General features: G+C 47.6%; 3 protein-coding genes across 3 annotated transcripts in view; all 3 read right to left on the bottom strand.

Annotated features, from left to right (window-relative positions):
* The window catches only part of bnipl (BCL2 interacting protein like), a 12,467-nt gene extending 8,323 nt beyond the window's left edge, over positions 1-4,144 (bottom strand). The window contains 2 exon segments of the mRNA XM_079748018.1: positions 1,299-1,379; positions 3,915-4,144. Coding sequence (XP_079604144.1) covers positions 1,299-1,379; positions 3,915-3,961 — 128 coding nt within the window. The 5' untranslated portion in view covers positions 3,962-4,144.
* Positions 4,145-5,838: 1,694 nt separating this feature from the next.
* prune (prune exopolyphosphatase) lies at positions 5,839-18,113 on the bottom strand. The gene is made up of 9 exons (XM_079746378.1): positions 17,900-18,113; positions 16,713-16,820; positions 15,552-15,754; positions 12,432-12,616; positions 11,049-11,207; positions 10,598-10,692; positions 7,335-7,490; positions 7,099-7,189; positions 5,839-6,562 (listed from the first exon to the last, which is right to left on the bottom strand). The coding sequence occupies exons 1-9, from the start codon at positions 17,939-17,941 to the stop codon at positions 6,318-6,320; spliced, it is 1,284 nt and encodes a 427-aa protein (XP_079602504.1). The 5' UTR covers positions 17,942-18,113; the 3' UTR covers positions 5,839-6,317.
* Positions 18,114-19,226: 1,113 nt separating this feature from the next.
* myo1eb (myosin IEb) overlaps positions 19,227-20,766 on the bottom strand; it is a 10,784-nt gene continuing 9,244 nt past the window's right edge. The window contains 2 exon segments of the mRNA XM_079758731.1: positions 19,227-19,849; positions 20,097-20,272. Coding sequence (XP_079614857.1) covers positions 19,773-19,849; positions 20,097-20,272 — 253 coding nt within the window. The 3' untranslated portion in view covers positions 19,227-19,772.

The raw sequence follows: 20,766 nt of genomic DNA on the forward strand, positions 1-20,766 counted from the left end.
TTCTCCTATCTCAAAGGGGTTCTCTAACCTTGCCTCCTATTGGCTGTCCCACCTCAATGGGGATATCCAAGTGCAAACAGAGATTATTTGCACAATGACATATGCGTTGACTTGGTTTGAAGTCTTGGATGTGAAACGAGCTGTGAGCGTTCGATCTGTCGGCCCTCGATACATGAACATGAACCACTACAGAACTGGGACGGTTTCACAGGGTTAAGCCTTCCAGTACCGCCAACCAGATCCATACACTGCATCTACTTGTGTTGACTTTAACTGCATAAAACATGAAGGGGTAAACATTACGCAGATAATTAATAAGAATTTAAAAGTGTAATTTGTTGGTGGGTTGTAATAATGATGAGATGGTTAGCCATTTCTGAGATTGAACCTTCTTGTTTATTCATCTCGTTGTTGGATCGATACACGAACATGAACCACTACAGAACTGGGACGGTTTCACAGGGTTAAGCCTTCCAGTACCGCCAACCAGATCCATACACTGCATCTACTTGTGTTGACTTTAACTGCATAAAACATGAAGGGGTAAACATTACGCAGATAATTAATAAGAATTTAAAAGTGTAATTTGTTGGTGGGTTGTAATAATGATGAGATGGTTAGCCATTTCTGAGATTGAACCTTCTTGTTTATTCATCTCGTTGTTGGATCGATACACGAACATGAACCACTACAGAACTGGGAGGGTTTCACAGGGTTAAGCCTTCCAGTACCGCCAACCAGATCCATACACTGCATCTACTTGTGTTGACTTTAACTGTATAAAACATGAAGGGAACTCCTGTCAGGCTTTGGTGAGCATTGATTTGAAACACAGCCGAGGTAGAGTCCGGCGCTGTCACCGCCCAGCCCAGCGGCTGGCCCCGGGTCAGTTATGATAGCGTTCGTAAAGTCAACCCCTGACGCTTCCTATTTTCTAGTGTAAGAGAGTGGTGCTTCATACGAGTGCTGTGGAAAAACCACAGGTTTGAGACATCAAATCTGTTTCAGAGAAAAAGTCTGTAAACGTTGTCTGTTGTGGTCCGGGCTGTGAGTTCTCCGTTGGTCAGATTTGGACCAATGACGTCAAACCGTCCAACTCCTCCATAGAGTTGAGTTGGGATTTTTTTTTTCACAACACACGTACGAAACAGCCTCCTCTTATATTAGAAAATAGCAGCGTATGACGGTTAGTCCGGGAGTGTGTGTGCGTGTGAGGGTGAGGTTGTGTGAGGGTGAGGGTGAGGGAGGTGTGTGTGTGCTGTGGTTCAGTGTCAAAGGAGGTCAAAGGTCAGTCTGACCTGGGGAACTCCTCATCCTGCCACTCCTCCCTCAGCTCCATGTCGTGGATGAAAGGATCCCCCGGTGGCCGATCGGAGGTACTGCAGGACACCGCCAATAACAGGGCTCAGTTTAACATGAACACACGATACATTATTTAACCAGCGGAGTTCGTTCAAGACCCCTGACAGCATTCAACATTCATGAACATCCACTTCAAAGGCTGTGGATGATTGCTTTCTGAATCACGTAAATGTCCAGCTTGGTGTGTGTGTGTGTGTGTGTGTGTGTGTGTGTGTGTGTGTGTGTGTGTGTGTGTGTGTGTGTGTGTGTGTGTGTGTGTGTGTTTGTGTGCGTGCGTGAGAACTTAAATGCTCCATCGATCATACGTAAAAAAAAACACTATTCAGACAGAGGGGTAAACATTACGCAGATAATTAATAAGAATTTAAAAGTGTAATTTGTTGGTGGGTTGTAATAATGGTGAGATGGTTAGCCATTTCTGAGATTGAACCTTCTTGTTTATTCATCTCGTTGTTGGATCTGTTAAGGAACACTAATCCATCCGTTATCTACAATGTATCGGCAGATCTTAATAATAAAGGCTGTGGAATAGACACAGAAAAAAGAAAAGGAATCTCTTGTTAGCTAGACCGACTATTTACACCTGACACACACACACACACACACACACACACACACACACACACACACACACACACACACACACACACACACACACAAGGACAAAATTCATTTGTCAGGAGAATATTTTGAGAATGTTTTGAGAGGCCGAAACTTCTTTAAACAAATCAGTGACGCTAACGTGGCTTTATATTAAAAAAGATAACGCATACACCATCGCATCCACGCCCTATCAACAACGCGTCTAAGCGGACATACCTGTTCTGTCTCCGGTATTTTGGTGGTTGTACTACCTGGCCAGCGCTGCACCTGTACCTTTACAGGTGAGTGATACAGTAGGAGCAGCAGGGCTCGTGCAGGAGACTGCCTGAGCGCAGGGAACACCGTGCCCTTCACACAGCGCCGCAACCAATCAGAGAGCTCCGTCACTGGTGACGCGTTGTGCATACATCGAGATAAGCGCAGAAGAACTCAGAAAGTAAATAAAAACAGACCCTTACACAAACCGAATCCAGCTTGATTCACCTCGACACTTTTCGGTCAACCGCCGTGGAACACGCGACCTAATGCAAATTAATTGATGAATCAATTTAAACGTTCCCCATGGTATCCTGGTATGTGCGTTCACTGAACAATGAAGTGGTTTACTACCGCTGGAGCGGTTCAGTCAGGAAGTAGGGAACGGCAACTTGACCCACCAGCGCTTACCAGGGAGATACCTGTAAATCTGGTTGGGGGTGTGTCGGGGCAGGAGTGTGTGTAATGCGGACGGTTTCTTCAGCTTTGTCTAGTGTGTTCTCGCCGTGCGAGACGTGGGGCGCTGCCTTTGTCTCCCAGCGGAGAGGTAACTGGAGATGTTGAGTTGTGGGAGAAGAGACGAGTCATCACGGTGGGAGAGTGACACGTTGAAACAGAGAGGACTGGTTACTCAGAGAGCTTAACTGGTGCCTCTCTGGAGGGAAGATGTGCCATGACGTCATCAAACGTATCCCCCGGTTAGAAATAGATCAGATGAGCCAACGCAGTCTCTGGATGGATGAATGAATCATAGATGGATGGGTGTAGAGGATAGTTGCATGAAAGGGTGAATGGATTCAGCAACGAATCAGTGGTCAGGATGTTAACAAATCAAAATGCATCTGATCTAATTTAAGATGAACTGGAAATCCACTTGAATTCAAGGCTCAAACATAACAGCAAGCAATGTCTGCTCCGGGATTCGAACCCTGAACCACAATTCTGCTAATTGTGACTTCCATTCCGGCATTTCATCGATCAATGTCCCTGCAATTCCCAGTGACAATAATCTGGACAAGAGGAATGAATTGTGATTTTAAATTCAAGTCATCCTGGTAGTTTAAGTGAGCTCAGATGATCCTCAACGCTATCATGTAGCAGAGTTAGATTGTCTAGATAGTCTTATGAGGAAACGTGGAGAAAGTCCACTTGCAGTTGATTGGAGGACACCTCTGTTTCTCTGTTTCCCGATTGGAGGGAATCTCTGTGACCTGATTGGAAGGAATCTCTGTTTCTCTTCATTCTGATTGGAGGGCATCTCTGTTTCCCTTCTTCTTGATTGGAGGACATCTACCTGCAGTCCTGCTTTCTGATTGGAGGTCCTCGCTCTGTTTTTCCTGCAGGCTCGCTGGTTGGATGACATCTCTGTGTTCCATTGCCTCTTGATTGGAGGACGTCTCCCTGACCCGAAATACGTGACCCAGTGGAGCTGTTGTCCAGAGGCGTGCGAACCCACCGGTGGAGAAACCCCACCGGAGTGGTATGACCCAGAGTGTAACTCACTAATGCTCACTAATGCCCTCCTCATCACTACTGAGTTTCCCCTTTTACAATGAGGAACCTCTCTGTCGCCACACACAAACACACACAGACACACAAACACACACACACATGCAGGGGCTGGTGGAACTTCAGCCACCCAGTGAGTGTGAAAACAAAACAACGATAACAATAACAGGGCGAGATGTTCCTACCCGTTGAGCATGTAGCGGTCGTCCTGTTCTGACGGTTCCGCTGCCATGTTCCCGTGAGGCGTCGACGCACCGCAGCCGGAGCCAGGAGAACGTCTGTCAGGCGACAGCGAAGGAACCAACTGCTAGAGCCTCTGGGGAAGTCTGCTTAGTCCGTGAGTGCGCGTGAGTGTGTGGTCTCGTGTGAGAGCGTGCCTTCCTCTGTGTCTCAGACCGTGGACACACCCTCGCTCTCCTCTCTGCCCCTGCAGGTTTGACGGCATTTCATCACACCGGCCGCTCTCCCATTGGCTGCCTCCCACCTGGCAGGAGAGAGGCATTCCTGTAGGGCTGGTTCTGGGGAGGAGTGAGGCATCTGGGTGTCTCTTCCTCTCTCCCTCTCTCTCTTCTCTCTGTCTATTCTGGGGAGAAGTCATCATCATGACAGCGTCTCGCTGCCTGCTGTCTTCTAGTGTTGAGGTTGCAAGGTGGGAGGGGCGGGTGAGGGAGGAGGGAGGGAGGAGGAACAGGGGAGTAAGTGGAGCTGCTGTCCTTAAAAAACCATCCACTGACGCATGCGATGATGACGTAACTGCTGATAACGTCCTGTCGTCTTGGGACACATAAACACAGATCTGAGCGGTCCCGTCATGGGATCTGACTGGTTCCCAGTTGATTGCATCGTGGAAGTCGATGCAATTAAGAGAGATTGGTTCCCATCTCTCTCCCCAATCATCAGCGTCTCTCACACCCTCACAAACCCTCACACATCCTCGCCGTCCCCTCCCCCTCAACCTAACCCTCACACACCCTCATCCTCTGTCGTCAGGCCGGCGGTGGCTCGTCTTCAGCCAGGCATGAGCTTCCTCACCCGAGCCGTCTAGTTCCTCCACACCCCGGTACGACAAACCTTGACACACACCTGACCCCAGGGGGGACTGGGGAGCTGTTCAGATGCATACGAATTGGAACAAAGTTTGCTGAATTGGTATTTAGTATAAAGTGCAGTTCGACTGTATATGTACTGTATATATATATATCACGGATCTGTTTCGTTTTGTCTTTGTATACAGAGAAGGCTGCTCAGCTAGATATGTGTAATTAGATGTGTAGTCTAGTCAATGTATTGTCTTGACTTTCACACCTTAGTCCCTGCATAACAACCTTTCATTCAGTTGAACACAAGCTATTGTCATGAGTAACAATAAGAGTTAATTTAATCTGATTTAAAGTCGGTGCCATTGGATATTGTAGAGTAAACTACCTTATTACTTTCCTTGGTGCTAATAGCAAGCGCTCAGCTGTGAAGAAATCAGGTTCCTGGTTGGCTTATCTGCGATTAGTCACGATTTCAGACGGTTGAACTACACAACGTTGCTTCATAACCACAGCAGAGCCCCTGGTAGGTTTCCAAAGTTAGGTTCAATATTGAGAAACATCCTTTTCTCTTTTCTATACAGGAGTATATATTCAGTGAAGCCTACAGGGAGACTGCAGGCGTACAAACCCAGATTCTAGTGGGAGGATCTCAAACACCCAATACTAATAGATAGTGATATACTTTTAAAAGACACAGGATAAATGCCTTTCTTTCTAGAGATAATCCATTGCGACCTCCAAACATGCAACTTTTGGAATACACTGGGGGGAGATTTGTGGTCGAAGTACACGACCTTGGGACTTAATGGCCTTGAGGGCCAACGGGAAGACTGTTGAGGAAATGTAAACAGTGCTAATCGCCTAATATTATCATGGCATATAGAAAATCAATTTGAACAGCTTTTTGCACAGAGCAGCAATATAGAGATTGATGATTTTACGAATATTGATAGACCTGTTTTAATTTCGAAAGAGAAAACTAACGTGAATTGGATTTTGTTCACAAATCAGTGGTAATGTACGGATGTATCATACAAAAACGATAAAAAACGGTTAAAGTGATATTGGAAGCTTTTACTCAGTTGTAAAGTGATACATTGAGGTTTTCAAACAGCTTGATTGTAGTACCTGAAAATAAGAATTAATAAAAACACAGGACGTTCAACTCCTCCGAAGATTAGAACATCTTCATCTGAACCTGCTCCTCTCTGGCTCAGAGCAGCAGACCGTCCAACAGGATCCAACCGGATCAAACTGATTGGCCTCGCATGGAGTACCGTCGGATCAACTGATTATATCCCGAACCGCCGGTCAACCTTCACGACTCGACGGAAGCCTTGAAGTCCACAAAAGGCTCAGAACATCTTAGGGATCGGGGATAAAGCCAAAAAAGAACAAACCAAACTGAAGCAAAGTGTTCTGGGTAATAAGTGACCACCCTGTTTCGAACTGCGCTCCTGGACCGGACACACCTACACAGTCCTTCTCCCGGTGGTGAGCTGGATTAAAACGTGTTTTTTTCCTTAAATCTCCCGCCCAAACTGGATCTCAGGGGCTCTGTGCTGGCTCCTGTCTGGCAGACATCTTGCTGAACTTCTCCTCCAGTGCCTGGGCACTGATCCTGGGCAGGCCGTTGTCAAGGGGACAGCCCTCCACCAGACTGTTCATGGGGGTGGGCGGGAACTGAGTGTCCTCCTCCTCCTCCCCCTCGTCCCGGCCACCATCTTGTTCCTGCTCCCTCAGGAAGTCCTTGATGATGGGCAGCAGCTTCTTTCGGGAGGCCTGTGTGTTGCCTAGGAGACAAAACACAGTGTTAGTCTTTTACAACTGCTTTTTCACGTTTGAGGCAATATCCATTCAGGGTATATTTGTTTAAGTTGAATCATGCATCTCTTGCTAATTTTAATTTGTAGTGACAAGGGCCCGAGCAAATATGGCAACATAAATGACAGTTGGAGTTTAAATACACATCCATGCATGTCCTGTGTGGTCTGTGTAACTCTGTTTATAGGACCTGACATTAAAACTGCCAGGGTTAAGGATTTGTACTCATAACGTTGGGCTAGTCCGGTTTATAATAGAATGCTAATGATAAATATGCTAACTATACAGTACTAGTGGTAAATATGATAATTATACAGTGCTAATGCTAAACATGCTAATTATACAATGCTAATGCTGAATATGCTAATGATCCATTGCTTATTATAAAAAATATACTAATGTACAGTGCTATTGCTACATCTTGATTGGGTGGCAGAATAAGTGGGTGGAGCCCAGAACTGGCTAGCAAAGAAAAATGAATTGGATCTTCACTCAAACACTTTACCTTGCAGGTACGCCTTGATGTGGGAATGGGGGCTGCTGATTGGACAGAGGGACAGGGCGGGGTTACGTGACTTCTCCAAGGCCTGGCTCATCTGAAAGAAGATGACAAGAAAATGACTCAAACTTGTTGACATGGAAACCATGTACAGTGGTATGGCGTTAGTCTGGGAAAGGTCTGGTTGTCACGGTGAACATGCCCAATAAAAATAAATAAAAACATTTATCTGTAGTACCGACCTCCTCCCTGCAGAGGGCGCTGTGGCTGAAGATGGCCAGCTGCCTGAAGGGCTGCTTGTCCGTGAAGGAGATAGTCATGGCCAGCAGCATGTTGTAGCCGTGCTTCACGCAGAAGGCGGACAGATCGTCCTCCAGCTTGTCTCTCTCCAGGAACACCTGCGCAGTCACACCAGAAAACAGTCAGTCAGAAAACCCATGGCCCACCAAATATGGTCATGGTCAGAAGTTAAGTCCTTGGTTCATCTATACAGTTTTCCTTTATTCTCTTATGTTGCAAAACACATCAAATACAACAGGCAGTAAAAACAAACAAGACCTATATACATATACAAACTTAAATATACATCTACTGCTACATACATACATACAATAATTGTCTTTAGCCATCTCCTGTTGTGACAAATAGTTTAAAAACACTTGTATTAAGCAAACAAAATTCTGGATGGTGTACATTGGGTGTGACATACATTATATTTGTAGTATTTGGGGGGCAGGATACATGTAATGTTAGAGATATGTTCATATACAGTGTATGTATTGTATCTGTAGTGTTAAATTATATACAGTGGGGCAAAAAAGTATTTAGTCAGCCACCAATTGTGCAAGTTCTCCCACTTAAAAAGACGAGAGAGGCCTGTAATTTTCATCATAGGTAAACCTCAGCTATGAGAGACAAAATGAAAAAAAAAAATCCAGAAAATCACATTGTCTGATTTTTTAAGAATTTATTTGCAAATTATGGTGGAAAATAAGTATTTGGTCACCTACAAACCAGCAAGATTTCTGGCTGTCACAGACCTGTAACTTCTTCTTTAAGAGGCTCCTCTGTCCTCCACTTGTTACCTGTATTAATGGCACCTGTTTGAACTCCTTATCAGTATAAAAGACACCTGTCCACAACCTCAAACAGTCACACTCCAAACTCCACTATGACCAAGACCAAAGAGCTGTCAAAGGACACCAGAAACACAATTGTAGACCTGCACCAGGCTGGGAAGTCTGAATCTGCAATAGGTAAGCAGCTTGGTGTGAAGAAGTCAACTGTGGGAGCAATTATTAGGAAATGGAATGCATACAAGACCACTGATAATCTCCCTCGATCTGGGGCTCCACGCAAGATCTCACCCTGTGGGGTCAAAATGATCACAAGAACGGTGAACAAAAATCCCAGAACCACACGGGGGGACCTAGTGAATGACCTCCAGAGAGCTGGGACCAAAGTAACAAAGGCTACCATCACTAACACACTACGCCGCCAGGGACTCAAATCCTGCAGTGCCAGACGTGTCCCCCTGCTAAAGCCAGTGCATGTCCGGGCCCGTTTGAAGTTTGCTAGAGAGCATTTGGATGATCCAGAACAGGATTGGGAGAATGTCATATGGTCAGATGAAACCAAAATATAACTTTTTGGTAAAAACTAAACTCGTCGTGTTTGGAGGAGAAAGAATGCTGAGTTGCATCCAAAGAACACCATACCTACAGTGAAGCATGGGGGTGGAAACATCATGCTTTGGGGCTGTTTTTCTGCCAAGGGACCAGGACGTCTGATCCCGTCTGATGTGACGGAAAGAATGAATGGGGCCATGTATCGTGAGATTTTGAGTGAAAACCTCCTTCCATCAGCAAGGGCACTGAAGATGAAACGTGGCTGGGTCTTTCAGCATGACAATGACCCCAAACACACCGCCCGGGCAACGAAGGAGTGGCTTCTTAAGAAGCATTTCAAGGTCCTGGAGTGGCCTAGCCAGTCTCCAGATCTCAACCCCATAGAAAATCTTTGGAGGGAGTTGAAAGTCCGTGTTGCCCAGCGAAGGCCCAAAAACATCACCGCTCTAGAGGAGATCTGCATGGAGGAATGGGCCAAAATACCAGCAGCAGTGTGTGAAAACCTTGTAAAGACTTACAGAAAACGTTTGACCTCTGTCATTGCCAACAAAGGGCATGTAACAAAGTATTGAGATGACCTTTTGTTATTGACCAAATACTTATTTTCCACCATAATTTGCAAATAAATTCTTTAAAAATCAGACAGTGATTTTCTAGATTTTTTTTTTTCATTTTGTCTCTCATAGCTGAGGTATACCTATGATGAAAATTACAGGCCTCTATCATCTTTTTAAGTGGGAGAACTTGCACAATTGGTGGCTGACTAAATACTTTTTTGCCCCACTGTATATATTGACAGCTCTATATACTAGTGCTGTCAAGCGATTAAAATATTTAATCGCGATTAATCGCTTTAATGTCATAGTTAACTCGTGATTAATCACACATTTTTTTCTATTCTAAATATCCCTTGATTTCGTGCTGCTAGCCTTTTAGTGAGATCAGAGAGTGTTGAGAAGGACAGTAAGAAGAGAGACCGGCAGTGAATTCAACCCGGTCCTCTTGACATCAGGTAGGTGCATGACAGTGGTACTGTAAAACTTCAATAGCCCAGGCTTTTATTTGTTAAATCACTGAACTTTCAAACAAAACTCTTGCTCAGCAAAGATGGGAAATACTATAACATTCATTATTTAAACCAGTATGAATATTCCTACCATATGTAGGCCTATACACATTACCAGGCTATCGAACCTCTCGCTCACTCAACAGCTGCAACACCCACAAACTGTCAACGTCGCAACCAAGTCGATTTTGTCTAGAGGGGAGTAACTGAGCGGCCCCTCCCAAAGTGGTACAGCCCAGGTGGGCCTTGAACTGCGATTGGTCAGAAAGACGTAACAGCATTGAGCTCTCTTGCAGGCTCGAACAGAGTGACACACACACACACACACACACACACACACACACACACACACACACACACACACACACACACACACACACACACACACACACACACACACTTTTAAGGAGTTTTTCACCCGCTCCGTATCCTTGCTTGCCCCAACAAGTTTGTTTGGCGTGCGTCCGGTATGGTGTTGTAGTTTTTCTAACATGACTAGTTGTTTCTAGGCAGCAGGTGTAAAACTACATTTGCCAAGCCAAAAGAGCGTTAATCGCGCGATAAAAAAAGTAAAGCTGTTAAAATTGGTTTGCGTTAACGCCGTTAATAACGCGTTAAACTGACAGCACTAATATATATATATATATATAGAGGTAAGTATTGTATCTGTAACGTCAATGTGAGTACCTATGTGGGGGTTTCATGTAGGGTATGATATACGTGTGTGTGTGTGTGTGTGTGTGTGTGTGTGTGTGTGTGTGTGTGTGTGTGTGTGTGTGTGTGTGTGTGTGTGTGTGTGTGTGTGGCGTGCCTCCAGGGTGAGGTAGATGACAGACACGGCCAGCTGCAGCTCTCCCCCGGTGAATACCTTCATGTCCTTCAGCAGCATCTGCTCTGTGGACAGACCTGACACACACACACACACACACACACACACACACACACACACACACACACACACACACACACACACACACACACACACACACACACACACACTGTTTTATCCACATTTAATTAATAATACACAGTAATGCACAATAACACACAGAAAATATATACACCTAATTAAGAAAATATATAAACCTAATTAAGATAATACAAACACCTCATTAAGAAAATATAAAGGCCTTCACCTAACTAAGAAAATACATACACCTAATTATAATAATCTCAGGAGGATTTGGGGCACAGAGCCACTTTAACTCCCGTCCCCTCAGTGGTAAATCCTCCTCTACAGGAAGTGATGTCACTGGCCTCACCGGAGACGTCGAAGCGAGCGCTCTGCAGCGACTGGAAGAGGGCGCCCCTCGGTGGCAGGCCGGGGAAGCGCGCCTCCAGCTGGGCGGCGTACTGGCTGTCTTTAGGAGTCACCTTCCCCGCCTCGGGGGCCATGTTCACACAGTCCATCACGATCGTACCTGCAGCACACACACACACACACACACACACACACACACGTTTTTATTTATTTATTTATACACACTGTTTTGTTAGCTTTGTGTAGCTTGCGTGCTCCCTTCAGAAAATACTATTGTTATTTTCTTTTGCACATCCTTTTTTTACATCAATCATAATTCATTTTCCATCCAACAAATCTGCTGCTAAACACACACACGCACACGCACACACACACAGCTGGCTAGACTGAGCTCCGCTCACATAAAAAGCAACTCAATTAGTGTACCAGAGTGCAAGTAAACATTGGCAGTAGCGCCAAGCACCACGATAATTATAGGTCCATGAATGTATTACCACTATGGATACACTAAGAGGCATGTGTGTGGAGGATCGTAACCACAGACATGTCCCACAAGTAAAGTCTACAGTGAGCTGTTCCCTTCACTATAACCATCAGCTGAAGGTCCTCATTGAGGTGTTCCTCACTATAACCATCAGCTGAAGGTCCTCATTGAGGTGTTCTTCACTATAACCATCAGATGAAGGTCCTCATTGAGGTGTTCTTCACTATAACCATCAGATGAAGGTCCTCATTGAGGTGTTCTTCACTATAACCATCAGATGAAGGTCCTCATTGAGGTGTTCTTCACTATAACAATCAGATGAAGGTCCTCATTGAGGTGTTCTTCACTATTACCATCAGATGAAGGTCCTCATTGAGGTGTTCTTCACTATAACCATCAGATGAAGGTCCTCACTGAGGTGTTCTTCACTATTACCATCAGATGAAGGTCCTCATTGAGGTGTTCTTCACTATAACGATCAGATGAAGGTCCTCATTGAGGTGTTCTTCACTATAACAATCAGATGAAGGTCCTCATTGAGGTGTTCTTCACTATTACCATCAGATGAAGGTCCTCATTGAGGTGTTCTTCACTATAACCATCAGATGAAGGTCCTTATTGAGGTCTTCCTCACTATAACCATCAGATGAAGGTCCTCATTGAGGTGTTCTTCACTATAACCATCAGATGAAGGTCCTTATTGAGGTCTTCCTCACTATAACCATCAGATGAAGGTCCTCATTGAGGTGTTCTTCACTATAACCATCAGATGAAGGTCCTCATTGAGGTGTTCTTCACTATAACCATCAGATGAAGGTCCTCATTGAGGTGTTCTTCACTATAACCATCAGCTAGAGCCCCACGGTGAGTTTCTAGATGCTTCCAGATCTTTCCGCTCACCGTAGAGCAGCAGAGCTAGCTGGGGGTCCAGGACCTCGGGGGCCTTCTGGATGATGCGCTCCGTCACCAAGGTAGCACAGGAGCCCACCATCTCCACGGTGACCAGGCAGGAGGCCGAGGGCTCCCGCTCTAGGAGGCGGTGGTCGATCACCTCCACCACCGCCCCCTCCAGGTCCCGGTCTGAACTGCAGGGAGCAAAAACAGCGTTAAACATTTGTCCACGGGGGAGGCGCTGTAGTCAGCCTCAAAACGCTAGGAGAGGTGGGTGTGGCTAGATAACGAGTATGCATATATAACTGGTTAGTGGGTGTGGCTAGATCCCTAGTATTCATGTCTACCTGGTTAGTGGGTGTGGCTAGATCCCTAGTATTCATGTCTACCTGGTTAGTGGGTGTGGCTAGAACCCTAGTATTCATGTCTACCTGATTAGTGGGTGTGGCGAGAGGCTTAGTAGGTGATTCTACGAGGATGAAGTGTCGCGCGCCCTAGGGGCTGGGCTATAGAGGCAGTAGCTGAATATACCAGGTAGGAAGAGAACTAGGTATGACGAAGCAGGCCTGCCTATCTAGTTAGTGGGTGTGTCTACCTGGTCAGTGGGTGTGTCTCCATAGCCGGTGGGCGTGTCTATATGGTTAGAGGGTGCGTCTACAGGATCAGTGCATGCATCGGTCTACCTGGGCAGGACGTTGTGATCCACCAGGGTCAGTAGGAGTGTCTGTACCCTGGTTAGGGGCGTGTCTGTACCCTGGTTAGGGGCGTGTCTGTACCCTGGTTAGGGGCGTGTCTGTACCCTGGTTAGGGGCGTGTCTATACCCTGGTTAGGGGCGTGTCTGTACCCTGGTTAGGGGCGTGTCTGTACCCTGGTTAGGGGCGTGTCTGTACCCTGGTTAGGGGCGTGTCTTTGTACCCTGGTTAGGGGCGTGTCTGTACCCTGGTTAGGGGCGTGTCTGTACCCTGGTTAGGGGCGTGTCTGTACCCTGGTTAGGGGCGTGTCTGTGCCCTGGTTAGGGGCGTGTCTATACCCTGGTTAGGGGCGTGTCTGTGCCCTGGTTAGGGGCGTGTCTGTGCCCTGGTTAGGGGCGTGTCTGTACCCTGGTTAGGGGCGTGTCTGTACCCTGGTTAGGGGCGTGTCTGTACCCTTGTTAGGGGCGTGTCTGTACCCTGGTTAGGGGCCTGTCTTTGTATCCTGGTTAGGGGCGTGTCTGTACCCTGGTTAGGGGCGTGTCTGTACCCTGGTTAGGGGCGTGTCTGTACCCTGGTTAGGGGCGTGTCTTTGTATCCTGGTTAGGGGCGTGTCTGTACCCTGGTTAGGGGCGTGTCTGTACCCTGGTTAGGGGCGTGTCTGTGCCCTGGTTAGGGGCGTGTCTATACCCTGGTTAGGGGCGTGTCTGTGCCCTGGTTAGGGGCGTGTCTGTGCCCTGGTTAGGGGCGTGTCTGTACCCTGGTTAGGGGCGTGTCTGTACCCTGGTTAGGGGCGTGTTTGTACCCTTGTTAGGGGCGTGTCTGTACCCTGGTTAGGGGCGTGTCTTTGTATCCTGGTTAGGGGCGTGTCTGTACCCTGGTTAGGGGCGTGTCTGTACCCTGGTTAGGGGCGTGTCTGTACCCTGGTTAGGGGCGTGTCTTTGTATCCTGGTTAGGGGCGTGTCTGTACCCTGGTTAGGGGCGTGTCTGTACCCTGGTTAGGGGCGTGTCTGTGCCCTGGTTAGGGGCGTGTCTGTGCCCTGGTTAGGGGTGTGTCTGTGCCCTGGTTAGGGGCGTGTCTTTGTATCCTGGTTAGGGGCGTGTCTGTACCCTGGTTAGGGGCGTGTCTGTACCCTGGTTAGGGGCGTGTCTGTACCCTGGTTAGGGGCGTGTCTGTACCCTGGTTAGGGGCGTGTCTGTGCCCTGGTTAGGGGCGTGTCTGTGCCCTGGTTAGGGGTGTGTCTGTGCCCTGGTTAGGGGCGTGTCTTTGTATCCTGGTTAGGGGCGTGTCTGTACCCTGGTTAGGGGCGTGTCTGTACCCTGGTTAGGGGCGTGTCTGTACCCTGGTTAGGGGCGTGTCTGTACCCTGGTTAGGGGCGTGTCTTTGTATCCTGGTTAGGGGCGTGTCTGTACCCTGGTTAGGGGCTTGTCTGTGCCCTGGTTAGGGGCGTGTCTGTACCCTGGTTAGGGGCGTGTCTTTGTATCCTGGTTAGGGGCGTGTCTGTACCCTGGTTAGGGGCGTGTCTGTAACCTGGTTAGGGGCGTGTCTGTACCCTGGTTAGGGGCGTGTCTGTACCCTGGTTAGGGGCGTGTCTTTGTATCCTGGTTAGGGGCGTGTCTGTACCCTGGTTAGGGGCGTGTCTGTACCCTGGTTAGGGGCGTGTCTGTGCCCTGGTTAGGGGCGTGTCTGTGCCCTGGTTAGGGGTGTGTCTGTGCCCTGGTTAGGGGCGTGTCTTTGTATCCTGGTTAGGGGCGTGTCTGTACCCTGGTTAGGGGCGTGTCTGTACCCTGGTTAGGGGCGTGTCTGTACCCTGGTTAGGGGCGTGTCTGTACCCTGGTTAGGGGCGTGTCTTTGTATCCTGGTTAGGGGCGTGTCTGTACCCTGGTTAGGGGCTTGTCTGTGCCCTGGTTAGGGGCGTGTCTGTACCCTGGTTAGGGGCGTGTCTGTACCCTGGTTAGGGGCGTGTCTTTGTATCCTGGTTAGGGGCGTGTCTGTACCCTGGTTAGGGGCGTGTCTGTACCCTGGTTAGGGGCGTGTCTGTGCCCTGGTTAGGGGCGTGTCTGTGCCCTGGTTAGGGGGCGTGTCTATACCCTGGTTAGGGGTGTATCTGTGCCCTGGTTAGGGGCGTGTCTGTACCCTGGTTAGGGGCGTGTCTTTACCCTGGTTAGGGGGCGTGTCTATACCCTGGTTAGGGGTGTATCTGTGCCCTGGTTAGGGGCGTGTCTGTACCCTGGTTAGGGGCGTGTCTGTACCCTGGTTAGGGGCGTGTCTGTACCCTGGTTAGGGGGCGTGTCTATACCCTGGTTAGGGGTGTATCTGTGCCCTGGTTAGGGGCGTGTCTGTGCCCTGGTTAGGGGCGTGTCTGTGCCCTGGTTAGGGGGCGTGTCTATACCCTGGTTAGGGGTGTGTCTGTGCCCTGGTTAGGGGCGTGTCTGTACCTGGGCAGGACGTTGTGGTCCACCAGGGTGAGGTTGAGGCGTCCATCTCTCTGCAGCTGCAGGAGGTCCAGCTGCTCCCTGAAAAGCAGCAGCTCCAGGGGAACGCCGGCCTGACGCAGCAGGAACACGTTGTCCGTCCGCAGCGGGAACTCCGACCTCCGGACGTTGAGGAGCGGCAGGACCGGCCTGCTGGAGCCCAGCGTCTGATTGGTGGAGAGAGAGAGAGAGAGAGAGAGAGAGAGAGAGAGAGAGAGAGAGAGAGAGAGAGAGAGAGAGAGAGAGAGAGAGAGAGAGAGAGAGAGAGAGAGAGAGAGAGAGAGAGACAGCAACAGAGAGAAGGGAAAGAGAGAGAGAGACAGAGAGACAGAGAGAGAGAGAGAGAGAGAGAGAGAGAGAGAGAGAGAGACAGAGAGACAGAGAGATGGGGCAGAGAGACAGAGAGACAGAGAGAAAGAGAGAGAGACAGGCAGTTTAGGGTTGTCTGTAATGTATAGATAGGACAGCAAGTTGCTTTAAAGGCCGGGAGGGGGTAGAATAGTGTAGGGGTTAGGGTGGTCGACTCGAAGCTGAAAGGTACCGGGTTCAATCCCAACACGCACAGACTGCCAGTCATCAGTCCCTGAGCCAGATGCCCCTAGGCCCACCATACCTGCTCCTAATGACATTTATTTTGATCGCTGTCGGACGCTGTAGTCCCGCAGGGGAGAGAGAGCGAGCAACAGGGAGTTGGACAGGGGCGGTTATTAATCTGGAGTTTATGTTGCGATCAGTCCTTTGTGTGGAGAAAAACCGAGTGCTTGGGGCTGCCAGGACACGATAAATACGTGTATCTTTCTATTCTAAGTTCCATCTACTTTGGCAAAAAAGAGACTCTGTGATAAGGGTGGCCTTTCCATCTCTTCTGAACCATGAAACACACAGACTCTCGAAGGTTATGTTTCAACATGGCTATAAACACAGCTTTAAACACGCATGTCAAACCCCAGGTGCGGATTACCCCCATCAGGTTCATTCAGACGGTCTTTCATAGTTTTTTTCCTGCTTGATCAACCCTGTGGTTAGAAGTGAAAACACTCAGAGTGAGCGAGCGAGCGCTCATCCGACAGGAAGCAAAGCAAACATGGGTGCTTTCCGACTGGGTGGAGATGGGTATGGGCTCACCTTGGACAGGAAGTAGGCGTACACCATCACGGACGCCATCGAGTCCATGTCACACGCCTCGTTGCCCAGGACGACGTGGACCCCCGGGCTCACGTCGCCACTGTTTGCCTGGGGACACATTAGCAGGACGGACACGCTCAACAAACAGGGGGGCCGCGGTCAGAAACATTACTTCCTATGTTCCTTTCCTAACCTCTTCTCCTTGCCCTCGATAGAAACACACACACAAACACACACACACACACACACACACGCACACACACACACAATAACATGGATAATGAAGACTTTGTAGTGCACAGACTTCATCTGCCATGCATTGTGTGTTAATGAAGCAGTGATAGTGTGTTCATGAAGCTTAGTCGAGTGAAGAGATTCACATTATGTCAACAGTAGTTGGAATAATGGTGGCAGTAGTGGGGCCAACGTCTACAATGTTGATTGTTATGACAACAAAGAATTATCCCACCACAACAGAGAGACGTCTCCTTGAGAGAGAGACGATAACAAACAGAATACAGCAAAAGGTAAGGAAACTAATTATATATCTCCATAGGGCTAGTTTCCGTAGTGATATCATCTGAGTCAGTGGCAGAAACAAGCACTTTTAGGAATGTACAACCTGAACATTGCCCCACAGGATTACATTGCAGCCTGTTTTAGAGCAGGACAGCTGCAGCGTTCTCGCTCAAAGCTGGACTTAATTACACAATTTATGTCTGCATTAGTCCCTTAGACCCGATATGAAAGCGGGGTCCAGTTGGAAAAATCCCGAAGTTTTCCTTTAATACCCTGCAATATTACGCAACGCCCCCACCACACACACACACACACACACACACACACACGGCCCAGACTTGGACTCTTGACCGATGAATGATTTTTGTTGCACTTTAATATCGATCGATAACAAACGATAACCCCAGCAGTCTGCAAGTCCATTAATCGACGCAGCAGCGAGAACTCCTTGACATTAACGACTTCAACTAACGCGACAATGACGGTATAAAGTTGAGATCATGAACGCCCCGTTGACATTATACCAGAATGGAGCATCAGCCAAACATTAAACACCGTCTGAACAACAACAACAACCTAAGGAAGGGGTAAACAATCAACCCGGGGGTAAACACCATCTTGCCCCCGTCACTCTGCAGCGACACGCTGCCCAGCGCGTCTATTTTTACCTGCTGCAGCGCTTCATGACAGCTCGAGAGAAACGTCTCCATTCTCGCCCCTGGGTTCCTTCAGAGGTCTGGGGAGATGATCGGGAGGAGATACCCTGGCCTTCTTGGCTGTGCGACGTGTGCGTAAAGCTCAGTGGAGTCGTGGAGAGCTACAACGAGCAGGACTGTCCGGCTGCAGACCCCAGATCCAGAGCCATTTGGAGAGTTGCGTCAACGGAAGTTGACGAGAGCGACCCTGGCGCGTCACGTGGATTTTGTAGACTTCAGATAGCTCAAGGAAGTGCTGTTTTTTTAAATTCATTAATATTTTCGGATCAGTGTGAATAGTGGGCGTGACCGCCCTTGTTGACATGTTTTACGATATCTTGGTTAAAGCTTGGTTGATTGAAAGCACACTAAGCCAATGAGGCACATCACCATTAACGCTATCAATTTATTATTACACAATCAATTATTCATCACAAAAATAGCTCATTAATATGTAACGTTTATTATACTAGTGGAAATCCTCATTTTACCACCTCCACCCCCAAAACTCACACAAGGTACAATCAGATTTTATATTTAATTAAAATAGAAGTTGTTTCTCTAATTCCTGACTGTATAACAGTCGGGATGTCCCTAAATCTACTAATTTCGTGGGGATAATCCATTTACATACTAAAATACACAAATTAATTCGATTCAGTGCTGATAATATACAAAAGTATGTCTTTAAACGCCTTACATTTTAAAAGTACATCTTAAAAGTCTGCTTTGCTGCCCCTCAAAGGCTTTATGAGCTGCCGACCTCCGGGAACTCTCGCGAGGCTACACGAGCCGACGTTGATGTAAATCTACTGGAGCGTACGGAGATCACGTGACGCTCTGAATCGTTGGCCTGTTTCCTCAGGCCCCTCTCACATGGGTATTACCGCCCCCACTGGTCGGAGTGTGTACATTGACCGTCCTCTGTCCTCTCATGCATGATTCATCGCCTCCCGCTGGTCGCAGGACGTATTATATATATTCTTTCGGATGAGAGTTGCTTGGTCAGTTCAAACAATCTTATAGTTATTCGATCAATCTAATTATATATAAATTACTATATACACAGTTATATTAATAACAAATTATAAAATACATCAAAATGACTTATTTCAATAATTATTGAGGCAAACACAAATACCCAAGTTTTCACATCCTTAATATATTAATCTGGATGACTGACTTTTCAATGATTCCATGCAACAGGGGATACGTATGAGCTCTGAAGGGATGGATAGTGATTGTAGGGTACAGCACACCTTGAAAAAGAGCCACAACATTGAATAAAACCAAAAAAGAATGCATTGACAATCGGAGCGTTTATTGTTCATTTCAAGTGTGTTGAAAGTCCCCTCTCCTCGTGGAACTGGTTTGTATTCAAGACATAAAACAAAAACTAGATTTAAAAAAAGTTAACATACCATTTGATTATCTTTAAAGTCCAGGACAGTGTAGTATAGCATGAATGTTTTATGTGTATGTACAATATTCTTGTGATTATGGCGTGTGCATAGGCAGTGAATCTGTGATATTACTATTCAAAATGATTCACTATTCAAAAACAACAAATTAGTATCAATACCTATTATACCTGAATGCACAAATCTTACCTTGTGTTATCATTGTCATCATAGCTCAGCATATACACTGTAAACTAATCATAGTTGGACACAACTTTGGCAAAATACTGGTAAACAATTCCACCATCTCGCTCTTAACTCATTTGAAAAGTGGATCCTTATCGTAATAAAATAAAAAAGTATTGCTTGCTCTTTAACAGCGGGGGCTGAGTCGTCGACTTTTGACCCGTGGAGGAAGGCCGCTGGGGTGATGGAGGCACCGCACCCTAAATCTTCTCCACGTAGTTACCAGGAAACATCCCTTCTTTCCCCCTCAGACGACCAAACCACCAGCCAGACACGTCTACACACACACACACACACACAATTGGAAACACCCGCACACACAATTAAAAAAACACACAATCATACAAACACACACACACACACACACACAATTAAAACATCCACATCCACAAACACAGAATGCAATTGACAACTTGGATATTTTATGTTATGAAAGTATAAAGTTGCACAGAATCAACGATCATTACGGTTGTCATGGCGACCCCCTGGTCTGTGATTGCCACAGCCCACCCCCCCCCCCCTACCTTCGTTGAGGATCTCGATGACTTCGTCGGCGTTGAAGCTGAGCTCGTCCGTGTCCTGGGCATCGTAGGCGTAGAGCGCCTTGCAGTGGGGCGTGCGAGGCCGCGGCTTGGGGGCGGGCTTTGGTCGCCCCGACCCGGGGAGGGGCTTCACCTCCTTAGACCGCCTACGCTCCAGGCTGGGGGGGGGGGGAAGAGAGAGAGAGAGAGAGAGAGGGAGAGAGAGAGAGAGAGAGAGAGAAGGAGAGAGAGAGAGGAGAGAGAGAGAGAGAGAGAGAGAGAGGAGAGAGAGAGAGAGAGAGAGAGAGAGAGGCAGAGAGAGAGGAGAGAGAGGTAGAGAGAGAGACAGACGGACAGACAGACAGACAGACAGACAGGGGGGGAGAGAGAGAGAGAGAGAGTGAGAGAGACAGAGAGAGAGGCAGAGAGAGAAGCAGAGAGAGAGAGAGAGGGAGCGAGGCAGAGAGAGAAAGGCAGAGAGACAGAGAGAGGCAGAGAGAGAGAGGCAGAGAGACAGAGGCAGAGAGAGAGAGAGAGAGAGACAGAGAGAGACAGACAGACAGACAGACAGACAGACAGACAGACAGACAGACAGACAGACAGACAGACAGACAGAGAGGCAGACAGATTCCAGCTCAGTCTATGTGGCGGGTTAGATGCTGTGCTGATGGGC

Source organism: Pollachius pollachius (assembly GCF_949987615.1).
Source record: "Pollachius pollachius genome assembly, chromosome: 1".
Lineage (NCBI taxonomy): Eukaryota > Metazoa > Chordata > Actinopteri > Gadiformes > Gadidae > Pollachius > Pollachius pollachius.